Here is a 16,922-nt window from a genome sequence, read left to right as displayed (position 1 = left end):
TGAAACAAAGAACTGTTCTGGAGTGAGGGCATCACTACTGAGATGAGAAGCAATTTCACTTGCATCAGATCCTTCAGGATTTCAAGAGTCTCTCAAAGCAGAATGATACTCTGGGTTTAACACATTTTTCTCCCTTTTGCAGAACTTGCATCTACAAAAAAAAAAGGACAGGAGAACCATGCTCTGACTAGCACTCTAAGATGCTGAACTTCGGGTATCAAGAGAAAAGAAGAGCTCTGCACTGCACTAAGTACTTCTCATACGAAGCAGAACTGAGACTTAAATCATCATCAGATCTATTTATACTTCTGAATCAACGAACACTGACACAAGTGAAGGCACAGACACATGTACCAACCTCCCTTTTCCAAGAACCTATGTGGAAAAACTCTTAATGCTTTGTAGATGGTGCCTTTTTTGGTCTCTCCTAAATCTGGGTTATGTGGCAGACAGGACAGATACTGTTCTCTGCTATAAATGCAACACATCCACATGCTTTTGAAAAGAAGAAACTTTAATCACCAGAAACACAAAAAGAATCCTGATAAAGTTAAGGGAGCATAGACATAAGCCTAAGGTCAAAGCCAGAAAAAGAACTGGTCTAATTAGTCAGACATCTAAAGGATGCCACAACAGTAAAGTGAGAAAGTAAGTATATAGAGAAGCGCTTAAAAGATAATTCGGAAAAAAAAATTGCCCAGAATTCACACTAAACCCTTATTTCTGTGCTTTTAACTGTAATATTTACTTGTTTGGATTGGTAACTGTAATATTTACTTGTCAGGATTGGTAACATATGCTATTAATACTAATCTTTTAGAGCACTATGGACATGTTTAATTTTTATAAATACAACTATCAAACAAATTTTTTTTCCCTGAAATTACTTTTTTTAAATCATTAGTAACAGGCTGATATGCTGAAGAAAACCTGCATTTTTCTACTCTTTACATAAGCTTGCCTAGAAATACAAGCTGTTTAGAGAAGCCAAAACGTCACAAGTTTACTGTTCTTATGCTAATTAAGGTTCCCTGCTAATAAATTGTTTTAATTAAAGAGGATTCTACTTGGACATTTCTCTGAAAGAAATTAAAGTAAAAAGCAAAGCTTGTTAAACAAAAATACCCGAAGTGATTGATATGAAAACAACAAAAGAAGTAATTTTCTTTTTCCCCTCATGATTCTACTACACACACTTCCATCAGAAAGAGTTTGCTGAATCTAGAATGAGAAGCCATGCCTTAAATTACAGGTGCATTACATTAAATGACATGGAATCATATATCTAATTTCCTAAGTTCTCCTGAGGCTTAATATTCGGCTGAAAGCCTATGTGTGATTCAGATCTTAAGAAAATGGGCTAAACTGAAATAAATAAACCATCACTGAAGTATGTTAGGGATTATGTCTCAACTACACAATCACAGATGTTGTCTTAGCAAGGATTTCTAGTTTCCAAGCCAATCTGTGACTTTTAGTAAAAATCAATTCCCAGATTTCAAACATAAACTATGGATGCACACAATTGTGCATCTTTCAAGTTCTTGGAAGTAACCTAGAGTAAGATTTTTATGAGTCTTTACATTTCAGATGTACAAAGCACTACTAATCTCACTGTGATCTTGTTACTGAAGCCATATAGGATCTTTTTAAAAAATCCTACAGACAGTAGTGAAAAAAAGTATTATTTATAAACTACTAGCATCTGTATGTTGAAATGCTACAGATTACTTTTAAATGCTGTAAAATATATTGAATATAAAGCATGACATAATAACAATAAATTGTGCTATTTGTCAGCTTTAGTGTCTTACATGCTTCACTTTATTTTCCAAGCACTGCAGAATGATTTACATGGAGACAAGCAATGACATTTTGTCACATGATACTGGTAGAGTTCCTTTAAGGCCGTCCAGTTGAGCAGGACTTCTATTTGATTCTGCACAACTGCTAATGTTCCCTTTTACTTTTTAAGGAAGGCAAGATATATCATTTAATGCCTAGTTTACCTGTAGTACAAAGGCAACATAGCTGAATATATAATGTTTAAAAGTTCCTCTATAAAAATACTGTGGCAATGCACAGAATTTAGGTTTATGCAACACACACAAGAAATTTATTTTGAATTTATTCTAAACTGAAATGAATGAAACCACTTATTAGCACAACTTTTTAATGAACATCAAGAACCTTCAGAGTCTCCCCTGCAATCTCCAATCCTACAGGATATTAAACACTTTGCTCATTCTTCTGTCTCCAAGAACCACCTCTAAAACTACAGTTAGCTACAAAAAAAATGAGCATTCCAGTAAGGACCTCTCACATATTTATTGTTAAGTGAACATTTACCTCTCAGAGTGTTTAAAAAAACAGTAGGGTGCTCTCACCACATTTTACAGATGAAAAAGTTAAGGTTTATTTAAAGTACCCTTGCTATCACAGGAGAAAACAAGTGTTTGTATAACCTGACGTATTTTAAAACCCTAATTTTTTTTTATTTTTATCTTTCTTGAATCTGATTGACCCTTGGATCATTACAAGTAAGAGATTTCCTTAAAGCTCTCCTTGCTGCTGAGTAATACAATATCTCTTTGAAGAATTCTCCACATTCCAGTAGGAGAGGAGTTGACATTGCAAGGATCACTAAGGGAGTCCCCCGCCACAGCCCAACCACCTTCTTTGGAAATTAGCCAGTAATTTCAGAAATGACTACTGAAAGGCAAATACAGGCTTTGCTCTTGCAGGCACTGAGAAAAAACAGTGTTCTTCCCAACACTGTATCAATAGCCTATCTGTTCCAAATGCCAGGATACCATTAACTGACAAATCAGATTAGCACAGTATTACCATATTTACTACAGTGGGTTTAAACCAGGACAAATCCAGACACACCTCAGCTCCCTTGGTCTTTCAGAACTTATCTTCCAAGATAAAACAAGTGATTCTACTCCTGCAAACAACTTTTCTGCACAATATGTGAAGATTTTATTATTCAAAACATTTGATGTCTGTTGACAGCAATGATTTTGACTGTTAATTCTAACAAACTAAATAAGCAAGCTCTATTTTAAAACTCTGAAACTTTCCTTTAAGACCCTAGAAGCTACAGATCTTCTTATTAAAAACTAAACCCCAGAATAGCAGACAGAAAAATAAGGCCACCCGCTACCCAACACAGCCAAAAGGCTGAGCAAGGAACTGGAATTGCCAACTTCCATCACCACAGCACTCAAGTACCCATGTGTGCATTTGACAAATCCCCACTCCACTTTCCAGTTCCCACTTTCTAGTTCCATTTCACCTGATGTGTCATTTGCTTGCTTCAGTACAACTGTTTCAGTATAGTTACTACAGCTGCCAAGAAACTCAGGGTAGTCTAAGTTGAAATTCCGTTTTCAAACTAGGACACAAGCCAGAGAAGGAAGGAATCATAAAGATTCTAAGATGAGGGCACAGCAATGCATGCAATTACATGACAGAAAATTACTCTTCATGAAAACTGCTTCAAATGATCATAAGACAGCCAACTCCAAATGGTGTATTTGGGGCTTTGATTTTTTCAAAAAGGAGTTGTAACATAATGTACCATTTTGGAGGCTGTAGCAAAGTATCTATCAAAGGCTAGAATTATTTATTTATAAATAAAGCAGCTGAAATTCTTAGTATCTACAGCTGTGTTTGGTCAAATAGAAAACCTCACATCTTCCAATCCATTTATAAAAAGCTGCAATATCAAAGGACTGGATATAATACTAGACACCTCTGACTTAGACTTGCTAGCGTTGAAATTTTGTTCTATCCAGTATTTCCAAATGATTTGGAATATAAAACACATTTCACTTTATAATAAATGTTCAAATTGATGAACATAATTTACTACATACACAGATGTTATGAAAACATTAAAAATTAGCTAATAATGCTAATGCTGAAAATATAGAAGGCAGTACTGTTTTCATTAAGCTATCCCTAGTAATAAATTAAGTTTGAAAATAAGGAAGAGCTTTTAAAATACTTATTGAAATACAGAAGATGTAAGATAAAAAAATTATAAAACCCATACAATTTCCAACAACACACAAGAAATATACTTCTTGATGGAATCTTAAATGCTTTTCCTTATTAACTATTTTCCAAGCAATGCCAACTTTCCAATAAGATCTCATCTAATCACTTTCCAGGATGGTTTACCACTCTCCAATTTAATATAAAGTGTGTTACAAATAGCCTAGTCCAAAATCATATAAACTAGTTAACATAATCAGCTCCAATCTCTTCTATCATGCCCACTTATGTTTATCCTGCTAACAGTATCTATAACATTCCTGTAGTAAAATCTTAGCCAATAAACAATTTATGAGAGAAAAAGAAACCATAGTATTCCTCCCACTGAAAGGTCAGGTATTTCTGTACTGTTTGAAAATAGAAACACTTAAGTTTTCTAATGAATAGTAGGCCAAAAACTCTTGGCACTTTTCCACAGGTTAGAATTTTCTGTCTGATGTCAAAATAGAACAATGTATAGCAACCAGATGACTAAATCACCAGTCAGCATTAAACCACAGATGTCTGTATGACAGCCTTAGCTTTTGTATAATTAGAAATCTAGATTTCAAAACTAACACTGGCAACAAAGAATGCTTTAAACGGCTAGAAAAGGGAAATATTTACTGGTTACTTTACTACTGTTTCACACACAAATCTTTGCAATTGCTGTGATCGTTCCAGCAACCACTCCAAGGTGACTCATACACGACGTGATCTGATCTCCTTAATATAGTCTGGTTAGTGATAAGTGTTAAAATATGTTAAAAGTGTGGGGTAACAAGTTCCTACTCTTCATACTACATCTCCCCAGGAATCACAATTCTACACTTACCATTTCTTTCACTTAGGTATAAAGTTGAGATTTCAAAAAGGAAAGTCAATCAACCAAAACCCACTGTAACTAGAAATGAACATGGCCCGAGAAGGAGAAACTGTAGCTTGACCATCTGCTTTTTGAATAATTGGAGAAATGCTTTAACAATATTTTATATACAGATCTCAACGTACATGTTCTGTTCCAGGACCATCCACAGAAAAAGAACAAAAGTATGGAAGAAGAAATAAAAAGAAGAAAAAATTACTAGAAGAAGCACTGGGAAAATAGCCAAGACTAAAGGAAGCAAATTATAAAAATGGAATGAAAAATTAAAAAGAAGTTACAGGTACCACAAAAATTACCAGAATAGGTCAATACCATTTTTTCTTCCACAACTATGTCTACCAAAAAACCTAACAGATTAGGCACATTTCTGGAGGACAGACAAAACTCATGCAGAACCCCATTAGAGCTCCCTATCCAAGCATAACCCCACTTTGAAAGGGCATGGCTCTACTGAGTTTCAGGCAACAGAGTGTCTTTGTTTCTCTTTGAGAAGAGACTATTTTATAAGTTTCCCAAGGTCTTTTTCAAAACTTGATCTACCATTTCCCAAGTCAGACATTTGTAACACTTCAAATAAACAAAGGCAGAGAATGGTGGAGAAGAAGAGAAAGGGGGAAAGAGATGATATTCAATAGTAACTGTATGTAGGCACAACTAATTTCCTTGGGTTCTAGAAGCCATCAAAGATGTCCACAAGAAGATTCAGAGTAAACACCTGGATTAAGGTGCTTAGAAATAACTGCTGGAGAAGCTTCTTTCCCCCATTAGTGTAAGAAAAGCCTAGATGGAGAAGAACCCCTATGAACTGCAACCTAAATTATGAGCTATAAAACTAGACTTATTTACATAGTTATATTTGATCATTACTTTATGTCTAAATTTGTAAAACAATCAACAGAAATATGTGAAGGCACAGATCATCATAACTTTGAACTTACCATTTAATTATTTGTCAACTTTCTGAAAATGGAAAGTGGAAAACAAATTTATAATCATTATATAAACAGCACACTTTATATCTCTTTTCAAAATTATTCTCATAATGGAATAAAATAATGATTGACCTTGGAAGGGACCTCAAGGGACAATCTAATCCTCACCCCAGAGCTGCTTCCAGGTGGGTTTTGAATACCTCCAGACAAGGAGACTACACAGCCTCTCTGGGAAGTCTGTTCCAGTGCTCTGTCACCCTGAACAATATTCTGATGAACAGTTCTAATTTTCTCCTTTATACTAAGACAGTAATTTCAGAAGAGTTGACAAATGTAACAAAATTTAAATTAGATTTACCTCAATTCAGCTGAAAATCATCAACACATGTTGTAGTAAATATGGTCTCAAAAAACCATTTCCATTCAGCAAATATTATTTTGGTGGTAACACACTACTGGTCTACAGAGTTTCCACCACAGTAGATGGTGATGGACAGAGCTACTTTTCACTTGCAGCTGGCCCAAAATAATTTTGTTAATACCAACGCAAACACAAAAATTGAACATGTCAAGTACAATATGCAAACATTTCCTATGTGAACTGGTGTAAGAAGTTCTTGTTCTCGTTTTTAAAACTCAGACTTGCGTGACAGACTACACATACTGGACAGTGCAACACACAAAAAGGAACACTTACAATCCTTTATTGTTTTTCACTGCCATAATCAGAAATTCACTGTAGCAGGATATTTTACTCTCATACTATTTTGCAGGTGAACATATTCACTTGCAGTTCTACAGAAATTTATTTAAGGGTGGTTTGCTGCAGTACTATTTTTCCCAATCTGCCTGTTCTCACGCCATCAATTCTGTCAGTGCTACACCAGGCCTGACTCTGTAGCAAGTCCTTCAGTGAGGTCCAGCTCTCCATGAAATGGACTTGCCACACCCTCAGAGGCAGGCCAGGGCTTTCTGATGCAAAACAGGAAGCAGGAACAGCAAATCATGAAGGAATGGCAGGACTGCAGCAGCCCTCAGTTCATACAGCCATGGAAACATTAAGCCTGCTTTATGCTACTAAAAATAACGCACTATCACCTCTCCCCCACATCAAAAAGTTTGCCACGTTATCCAGTAATCACTGCCAAGACATTTGGCTGCTTCGCTGCCCTTGGTGCCGAGCTTCCTGTCTGATCATTCACCCTGAGAGACTTGTATGGGAACTGACAAAACAGGCACAACGTAAGAATTTCCTAAAATGCTCTTAAGGACAGCACTATCCTTTTTCTGCTACTGTATCACTTATTAATTTCACTTCTTGAACTGAATAAGCAGCAAACAATGGATTGCACAGCATGACCAACATTTCCACAGGCAAACTGTGCAAGGCAGCACTATATTCTCAATTGTGAAAGCAAAAATGTAAAACCAACGCACCATGCAGGAATGAATTAGAAAGAGCTATTCAAGACAGTCAAACTTGCATGCGGAATTTATTGTGGCTTTTTAGATGGCTAATAAAAAAATGAAATCTTCTCCTACTATCTTTCAAATGTCAAGCTTTTGCTAGTCTTAATTACAGAGTAACAAATTATGTACAGCATTACTACATTAACTACTTTTTTTTTTAACTAAGCCTAAAAAGCATGGTTAAACATTCTTAAATTAATTTTTTTCTGTGTATTTTGCAATGGAATTCACAGCACACAAAGTTCCCAGGGTAAAAATTAAGATATCCTTCAGTTTGCCCTAAGTAGCTGAAAATAAACCATAAGGAAAATTTACAACCACACCTATAGGGAAAGTATTAGAAATTCACATAATTAATGAACAAGCCCCACCTCATCACATTTGTTGAAAGCAGTCTTTTAGAAAGACATGCTTTTAGCTTATTCAACTGAAAAATAAACCACTCTACCAACACTATTGCCCCTTCACAGTAGTCTCTCCTGTTATATAAAGAAAATGTGTTGTAGATAGGTGTGACTAATACCAGAAATACTATCAAAATAGCATCTCTGGTAACAGGGACTAAACAGAAGGAGAACAGTTAGTGAATGAGTACATACCAAGTACCACTACAAAAAATGTTTCAATTTGTAAAAATCATGCCATACACAGCACATTTACTTTCCTATACAGCTAAATTTAAAGACATTCAAGACTGAAAAGTCTAAAATCATTATTACAGGCAAGATCCAAATGTAGGAGCAAAATGAAACAAGCTTCTACTGAAACATTATCTCCTACCCATCGCAACTGTAAAATTCTACATAGTGACAAATGATATATGAAGTTTGACAGGGAGCATCACTGAATAATTCCGTGTTATAGCTGTCTTCCAAGAAGATGGAGGCAGCAACCAAGTAAAACTACAGCTGCCCCAACATAAGAAAAGCAGTAAAAGAATGTGAACAACACTGATTCCAGACCAACTTAGAATAGCTAAGTAGAATCCAGAAATCCAGTCTTTTCCTCAGAAAGGAAACATGTGGAATCAAAAGAAAAAAGAGGTAGAAAGTATCTGTCTGTAATTGGAATTCTGTCACATGTGCCTCATCCCTTACAAAAGCAGCTAGTCCAAGGCAAATTAGCAATTAAATGAGACCTGGTCATCTGTAAAATGCAAGGAATATCTAGATAAACTTATTCAGCCAGAAACATTTATTCAACATTTGTTAGAAAATGCAGAAGGTCTAACATTTCTGGCAGAGGAGTTCAGCCTTACAGCCCAGGATCCCCAAGAACAACTCAAACTCCTTAATGATGCTCTGGTTTGGTATGCTATACTTCTTCGTTATGTATGCCCCCTAACCAGGCTCTGAGTTTTTTCTTCTCCTCTGCAGTGAACAATCAATCCAGAGCATCTTTTGCCTTTCCTTTGCAAGAGAACCACCCATCCTCACTTAACTCATGCAAATAACAAACAACTCTCAAAACTCCCACAATAAAGAGAAATCAATGATCTCTGGAGGATTCACTTCAGAAGGAGGCATAAGGACAGTACAACTTGATGTGATCCCAAAAATCTGCAGACTGCTTTATTAATTCTGCTTTTTTTGAAGAAAAACATGAAAGAAGTAATACTGTATGATCTTGCAGGTGTAGCTAAAGACCACTATCTCACCGAGCTATGTGAAGAGGAAAAGAATTAATCCTATGGAACTTGAAGTACAGCCAAAAATTTTTTAAAAACTGCTTCATACTAAAGAAATGTAAATTAAATACAAATGAGTAATAATGAAAAAAAAAGTTGGTCTTTCTCCTCAAGGAGGAAAAAAAATGGCTTGCTCAGCCAATCTCCTCAAGTTGTGCTTTTCATTTCTAAAGATAAACTACTTGACTATATTGCTATATTGGTAAAATGCAGGAGAAAGTGAAAAGGGAAAATATTAATTCACATCCACAAGGAAAAAAAAAAGGCACTAATGATACAGATTCATAAATGTAAGAAATACACGCTAGTACTGAAATAGTGTCTGTTCACCCAAGTACATTCAAATAGAAATCCACTTTAAGAAACGTGACTATTTCTGCACTGTTGCTAGAAAATGTAATTAGGCTTTTTAACATCTTGAGTACAAAAAATAACTGCTCATTCAAAAAAATTAGCAACTAATTTCCATCTTGAACACTAGAACACTAACATGTTTCTGAAATTTATCTCATAAACCCAATGCATTGTCACATTGTATGGCAAGATGAAAATGAGTCTTCTCTCCTACATAGTCTCAAATTTTAATCAAGCTGGACAGTGACAGAATAGAAACACATAACTTTTTTTTTTTTCAATTTAATCCTTTGACATTTACCTGAAAAACATTAATAGTTACAGGTATTCTGCCACATGAAAGGAAATTTCACTTTTTCCATTCTTACATTTTAGAGTATCTTTGGAATCTTCCAACACCTATAGTTTCACTCCCATAATTCACTAGGATTTCCCTTTTTTCCTTATGCTTACCCTGATTATTTGAAGGTTTATGACTTCCCTCACAGAAGTTTTCAATTCCTATCTTTTAACACTGAACTGAATTTTTCAGCTCTCAAACTGCCTGAAGCCACAATTCCATTTTTCATACTAATTGAACAGATGCAGCAGGTAGTACAAACCCAAGTTCACCTATATACTAATTCATTAGTATGTACTACACATACCTCCTTCAGCAAGGCATAATTTTTAGAAATTAGAGCCAACAGACCTTTAGCTCTTGTGCAAGCAATATGTTACACCCAAATCTCTTATGCCTATGCATAATATATGAAGATGACAATGAAGTGAACTGACAAAGGGTATTTCAAGAGATGTTTTATTCGGACAATAGTTAGCCCTGTGTTGTTATTTTTCATTAAAGGGGAAAATCAATTATTTCTGTAATCAGGATTACAATGCTTCCCCAATTGATTAGGCTACTACACAAGGCAGAAGAGCTGGCTGCCACTTTCACAATGAAAGAACTACTAATGCATTACATTTTTTGAGACTCAGAACACACCCATCCCACAGCTCCACAAAACAAGCGTAACACAAACACACACAGTCTACCCATCAGTACTTCAGACATAGTGGGGGTTTGGAACCTATCATCCTGAAGGTGACCCTTCAGTCATATTAGTCAGCAGTAAGGGAGAGGTAGAAGAATGAACCTGACAAAATTAATTCACACAGAAGTGTGAATTAATTAATTCACTGTTTGCTCTGTAGTAGCGAAAGAATAAGGGTTTCAAAGTTTTTCCCATATAAAGGTCCTGGCTATAAACTCAATCCTATGTGCCCAGGGTCTCCTTAGTAATGAGTAAATTCTGAAGATCTACTTTTTCTAGTTGTCTGTTGCTTTCAGAAATTGACAAAGTGCAATGTCAAGAGATCTAAATCAAAATTTTTATACCTCCTGCTTAATATTCTACCATTTTTTGGTAATTCAGAAATTAAGTCTCTCTCCCTATCTTTAGTAATTTCTAAAAATGTCTTCTGAATAAATCTGCTTATAGAGACAGCATGTGTCACCACAAGTTTCCTCACAGCCAGCATCTATTAGCATTCACTGAGTACCCAAAATCAGTAGGTCATTTTAATACCACCCACTACTTTCTTTCACAAGATAGTCTCAATTTTCCTTGTAATACAGAAAATTTTCCCACCACAGAAAAAGATCTAATTTATTCGTATCATTTCACAGGGACACAAAAGTGGTGGTAAAGATGAGCACAAGATACAAGTTAATGGCATGGGATGCACTATACAGCCACACTTGAGTCACCTTGCTTTGACTGAGAATACAGAGAAGATCTAAGAGAAGGGCTCTCACAGGGTAATTCTGGTCTCTGAAAAAGTATTTAAGTCATCTAGCTGTGCAGAAGCCAGTTAATACTATCAGAATATGAGAAAGACAACTATTTTCCAGTTTCACTACTTTTATTTTTTCCTCAGTATACTGACAGCAAAGTTTTTTGATACTAAAGGGTTTTGTTCTCTTTGCAAAATGTTTAATGTGATGATCTAAAAAAACATGCCTTTGTTTCTTAAAGTACCAGAATCATCTCGAAGTGAAACATAAAAGCATGTCATACTTCCCGATCCTTAAATTGAAGAATACTAATACTGAAGGAAAGAGAGAAAAGTAGTCTTAGTTATCAGCTTTAAAAGGCAATGCTGAACTATTATAATTTTCTGTATCTCAGACAAAAAAAAAGTCCCTTTAAACAAGTGTTTCTCTCTATTCTCTTCTTTGGAATAATTCAATCTGGGATGAGGCAGTTTAAAGATCACTAGAGTATTACAAAATTGTATCTCAAATTCCTTTTAGGATGCTGCTCTGCAGGCTTACTCTTATACCTGTAGCAAATTAGTTGTATTTCAAAACTACCTTCTGAAAATGGAAATCAAAGGCTTGCATGCAAATACTTACTGCAGGTATGAGTAACTTTTTTACTTCTTCAACAGCTCTCTTCAGCTTTATTTCTGCTCTGTTTTGAGCATCCTCCACAGTGATAAGTACATGTAAATCTTCATTCAGGTGCTCCCAGTTGGGCTTGCCTCGATTCTGTTCTTCCTAAAAAAAATTAAAACATGGAAGCTATGAAGCACTTACATTCTGTATAAAACAATCACAAACAGTAAACAAATTCAAATTTACAAGTTCTTTAAATAGTATGAACTTTATTTTCAGCAATGTTTCTTCATATTTTGGAGACTTTCATAATCATATGAACTTTGCCTTCAAAATATAATTTTTGGGGTTTTGTTTTGGATCCTCCTACTCTGTATTATATTTTTTAAAGACTACAATACATATGCTGTTTCTTAAGAGTACCTCCTCCAGCTGAATAAAGGAACAAGAATAGGAATACAAACACAGTATTACTTTCAATATTATTTAAAGCCTTTCAAGAGTTAAACAGATAAGACATACTAGTGGTTAAGCAGCCTATCTTTTGAAGAGAAGTGAAACAGACACCAGACACCGAAACTCCATCTGAATCACTACAAAGAAGAGGAAAGCAATTCTCCAGTGTTAAGAATCACTTTCAAATACTCATGAAGACAAGACTCAAAGAATCAAATACTCCAAAAGGAACAGAAGTTGCCATTTTCAAAGGAGAGCTGCATGCACTGGATGAAGAAAAGAGAGGAGGCGATGACAAGGCTTTAATACTGAAGTTACCTAAAGGCAAGTGACAAGATGGTCACCATTAAACAAGTACTCATCACATCCACAGTATTAGTAATCCCAAAGACAAATATTAGAAATGTTTTCAGAAAGGGAAAGCATGCTAAACAAAACATTTCCATTTTAAACAACGAATAACACATTCAAATATCCAGTCTTCCAAAAAAATAGGATAATGAAACAACACAGAAGAAACTTGCCAACTCCTTTTTTAAACAGTGAATAAACAGCAAATAGCTAAATTTTCATGAAACCTCATTAAAATTTGACAATATTTAAAATATAATAAGTTTTTTTAAAATGAGGCCTCAAAAAAAAGCTTATTACAACTTTGAATCTATAAAAAGGCCTACATAAACAAGTCCTTCTTATTTAAAATTTTAAAAGCTAAGTATAATAGAAGAGTCTCCTATTTGTAAGATAAACCCTTGTGGCTTAACCACAATTCACACATTAATGTTGCCTTTTTTTGCAATTGTGTCTTTTTCCTCAAATTTCATGAAAAATTCCTCCAGGAAATCAGATACATTGAGGAAATGTTCTAAGATTTAGTACCAAAAAATGTTTGCAGTGCCTTGTATTCACATATACCTAAGGGAGCAATGCTCTTTAGAGAGCATAGTTTCATTTTTAATTCAGCTAAGTCTGAAATATTTTGTGGACTAGACAGGGATAAAAACGGGGGAAAAAACTGAACCACGAGAGATGTATGAAAAACGTATGCAAAAGAATCAGTACTTTGAAACTACTTTTCACTATGTATATGACGTGCACATATCCATTACTCCACATTATCGGATACAGTGATGTGTTTTGTTGTTTTTAATGTTATCTTTGCCAATTTCTTTAACAAAGGTGGTTGTGAAAATAGGTCTGCCAATTTCAGAAGCTGGAAACAAAAAGAAAAATAACTCTCACTTATGATGTAATACAGAAAGTGGCGCAAAGTGCAGCTGAGTTATGACATCCTCTCTGTTGAAATGTAATCCTTGAAAGAACCGTCTATGACAAGATTTTTGCAACTTATTTATTCAATTGTGATCAAAACTTCGCTATTACTTTTTAAACAATTCATTTTTTTTTCAAATCCAAAACTGGAGTGAGCGGTTTTCTTTTAAGATGGTGACAAGCTATGCCAATATGAGGTAGTATATAAAATAATATGTCACATGTATGAAGAATGAGAGAAGGTTCCTAAACCAGCAGAGGGCAGAGGAATAAATGTGCAACTACCTCTTCCTGCACTGACCCAGCATTGGAATGGGAAAAGTCCTGGATGCTAACACCAGATGCAAGAAACCTGCCCAACCATAGTAGCATGGGAGGCAAAACAAATAAAACAAATTTTAAAAGGCCAAGAGGAACAAATGCAAAGGAAAGGTGGCCCCAGGTAAAGCAGCAAGTTCTGTTCCTGAAAGACAAGGAATACCTAAAGGCAGTTTTAGCTACCACGCCATTAACCATGCACCATGTTCATAAATAGTGTTAGAAACATAGAGGGGCTTTATGGTGTTGTATCCTTTTCTCTCATAATGAAAATAATATGGTGCAAAGTCTCCAAAACTTGTTGCAGATTAATGTTATGTCAAGTATGGGCACTGTACTCCAAATTAGTCTGTTGAAGCATGAGAATTTTTTACTCAGTATAAAAAGAGAACAAAAAGCTGCATATAGGACAAACCAATGATACTGAAGACTCCCTAATTAACTTTTAGGTGGAACATGCTGTGTGTAAGGTTTATAATCACAGGTATTATTAGGGTGAGACCTCAAAGCACAAGCAGTCATATAAACCACTTATCAGTAAGATAACTGGAGTAGTGTATGACTATGATAAGCTTTCCTATGGCCATAAAGTACAGTAATAAAAGTGCTGGTGTTGAGAATGCTCTTTGTTAAGCCAAATGGTATGACTGAAAGAAAGGCTAAGAAGAGTAAAATTTCACACACTGTTTAAAAAAATAAAAGAAAAAACAGTTTGGAATGGGCTTCCAATTTATGTTTATGTACCTCAATACACCAGGGTTATGATTTCATCCAGTGCTCCCATTCTGTCTCACAAGATGATTTGCTTAGTGGGTTAACAGTTTTCTAAGAAATGTCTTTTGTTTGATTGAGAATGCTAGTTGAATGTTATACCAGTATGTATATTTCATTATTTACGGGTTTGGTTTTATCCAAAACGGGAAATTCAGGTCTTTACCAGCTCATTCATTCATTCCAACAGAAGGTCAGGTGCAAAACACAGAGTTGCAGACATGAAAGAGAGTTATTTTGCAAACCTCTTGCACTTAAGAGATACCATTTTTCATGCTCATTCTCCTTTTAAATCCTAACAGGATGTTTGGAAAAACATATTTTCCCCCAAGTAAAATCCTTATTTATATTAAACTAATCCTCTGTGCAACAAGTCTTGAATACATCTTTTGTCAACCATGTTTTGTTAAGTAAAGCCTGAAAGTTGAATATATCTAGAACACAGGTAGGAAGGTATCTTTCTGAAGATTCATGAAATATGGTCCAAGATTTTAAAGGCTGATTAGGGTTTTCTTAAGAATTTTAGGGGGAGCAAATGATGAAAACATGGGGAGGAAAGAATTATTACAACTTGCCTCATTGCGTAACTTGGCACAAAGAAACTACAAGATGTGGTGGTCTTGAAGTGAATTTCAGATAAGACAAACCAGTTCACTTCATAGATTCAGAACATGTCTGGGGTGGGAAGGAACCCTGAATATCATCCAACCCCAGCCGCCTGCTCAGGGCAGGGTCAGCTCAAGCATGTTGCCACAGGCCAGGTTTTAAATAGCTCCAAGGACAGACACTCCATCCCTTCCCCCAGGAGACCTGTTTAGTGTTCGACCAGTGCTCAGTCACAACAACAAAAAAAATTTTTCTTAGGTTCAAACATAATTTCTTTTCTTTCAGTGGGCACACTGCCCCTTGTCCTTCAGTAGCAACTGTTGATCCATTCAGCCTAGTTGCCAGGTCTACCTATTGAAAAAGCAGTCAGGAGTAATAGAAATTGCCTGAGACATTTGCTACTGTAGCAGGAAGGGCACAGACACTGAAGGAAGAAATAGCATCAGGGAAAGCAGAAAACCTGACTAAGACTTGAGGAAAAATGAATTCAACTACATATATTCAAAATTATATTATATTCACGAGAAGCAATTGGCTGCGTGAAGTCTTCCTGTATCCCAGAGATTGTCAATGGAAGAATTAGACAAGAGGAAGGGAGACTGAAGATGTAGGGAACTACAAAGTAAAGTGATTTATGCCACAACCTTGGGGAACAACAATATTAGGACAGCTTAATTATAACCAAACTATCTTGTCTGCTAAATTAAAGAACATTAAGGACAACATAAATGGCAGATGAAATTTCACTGTGTTCCTTGTTTGGCAGAAATTTCAGTATCCTTAAATATAGCCTAATTCTGTAGACAGATTTGCTTTCATTCTCTTGCTTGTGCATATAAACTCATTAATCCTCAGAGTACCTATGCACAATAATGGACTACTGAATATTTATCTCACTATTAGGGTCAATGTATTAGGTAGTTAAAAAAAATATTGCTACAAGTCCTTAAAATTTAGGTACCGAAAAAAAGAAGGTAGTGTAGCTACAGGAATTTTCTTGGGGAGGGATTTAGGGGAAAGCAGAAAAGCAGGTAAAGGATGCAAATTACTTGAATCTATAAAATCAAAATTAAATATTAGAAAGGTTATTCCTTCAGGGGAACTACTGCAGTCCAGCTCACTGTAAAATCGTATCCCGTATTTTCCACACACCTCACCTTACCACAGTAACTTCAAGTTGTGGTCTTGCACCTCCTGCATCTTGGGCCTAAATGGCCATTCCTATTTACATCTTCATATCCCATCCCAAAGCTTTCTTCTTAATTCCTCAATCTCTGCCTGAACAAGACTGAGACAGCAGTTTACTTGCTTTCTGTAAGTTACACAAAGCAGATGACTGAAAACTCCTCTAGAATAGAGTTCAAAGTTAGGTCTCTTCTCTGTCTAGCCAATACGTGCCAAAGAACTTCAAACCCAAATGAAAGAAGCATCAAGGTTGACTGAAATTGTAAAAATTATTCAAATGTTGGAAAAGGAAAATATCAACACAAAGGAAGTCACCAAAATATTTAATCATCAACATTTAAAAACCCCTCAAATATTATTTCTCACCCCAAAGACCACCACAGTATGGCAAACTGACGAAAAATAAGTTGACAAATCAAAAACTGGTGAAGTAGGATCCAGACACTTCCAACTGTCAGAATACCATTAAAGAAAAATGAAATAAACAGTAATGAAAAAACACTATGCTAGTATCTGTTTATATGCAGCCAGAGAAATATTAGTTAGACAATAAAGAAAGAA

General features: G+C 35.4%; 1 protein-coding gene across 7 annotated transcripts in view; it reads right to left on the bottom strand.

Annotated features, from left to right (window-relative positions):
- The window catches only part of QKI (QKI, KH domain containing RNA binding), a 146,205-nt gene that overhangs the window by 33,401 nt on the left and 95,882 nt on the right, over nt 1-16,922 (bottom strand). For all 7 annotated transcript variants that reach the window (XM_064414877.1, XM_064414879.1, XM_064414880.1 and 4 more), the window contains exon 4: nt 11,772-11,915. In XM_064414877.1, coding sequence (XP_064270947.1) covers nt 11,772-11,915 — 144 coding nt within the window. The remainder of the gene's footprint in view (nt 1-11,771; nt 11,916-16,922) is intronic.

Source organism: Passer domesticus, chromosome 3 (assembly GCF_036417665.1).
Source record: "Passer domesticus isolate bPasDom1 chromosome 3, bPasDom1.hap1, whole genome shotgun sequence".
Lineage (NCBI taxonomy): Eukaryota > Metazoa > Chordata > Aves > Passeriformes > Passeridae > Passer > Passer domesticus.
This window is presented reverse-complemented; position numbering and strand designations above follow the sequence as displayed.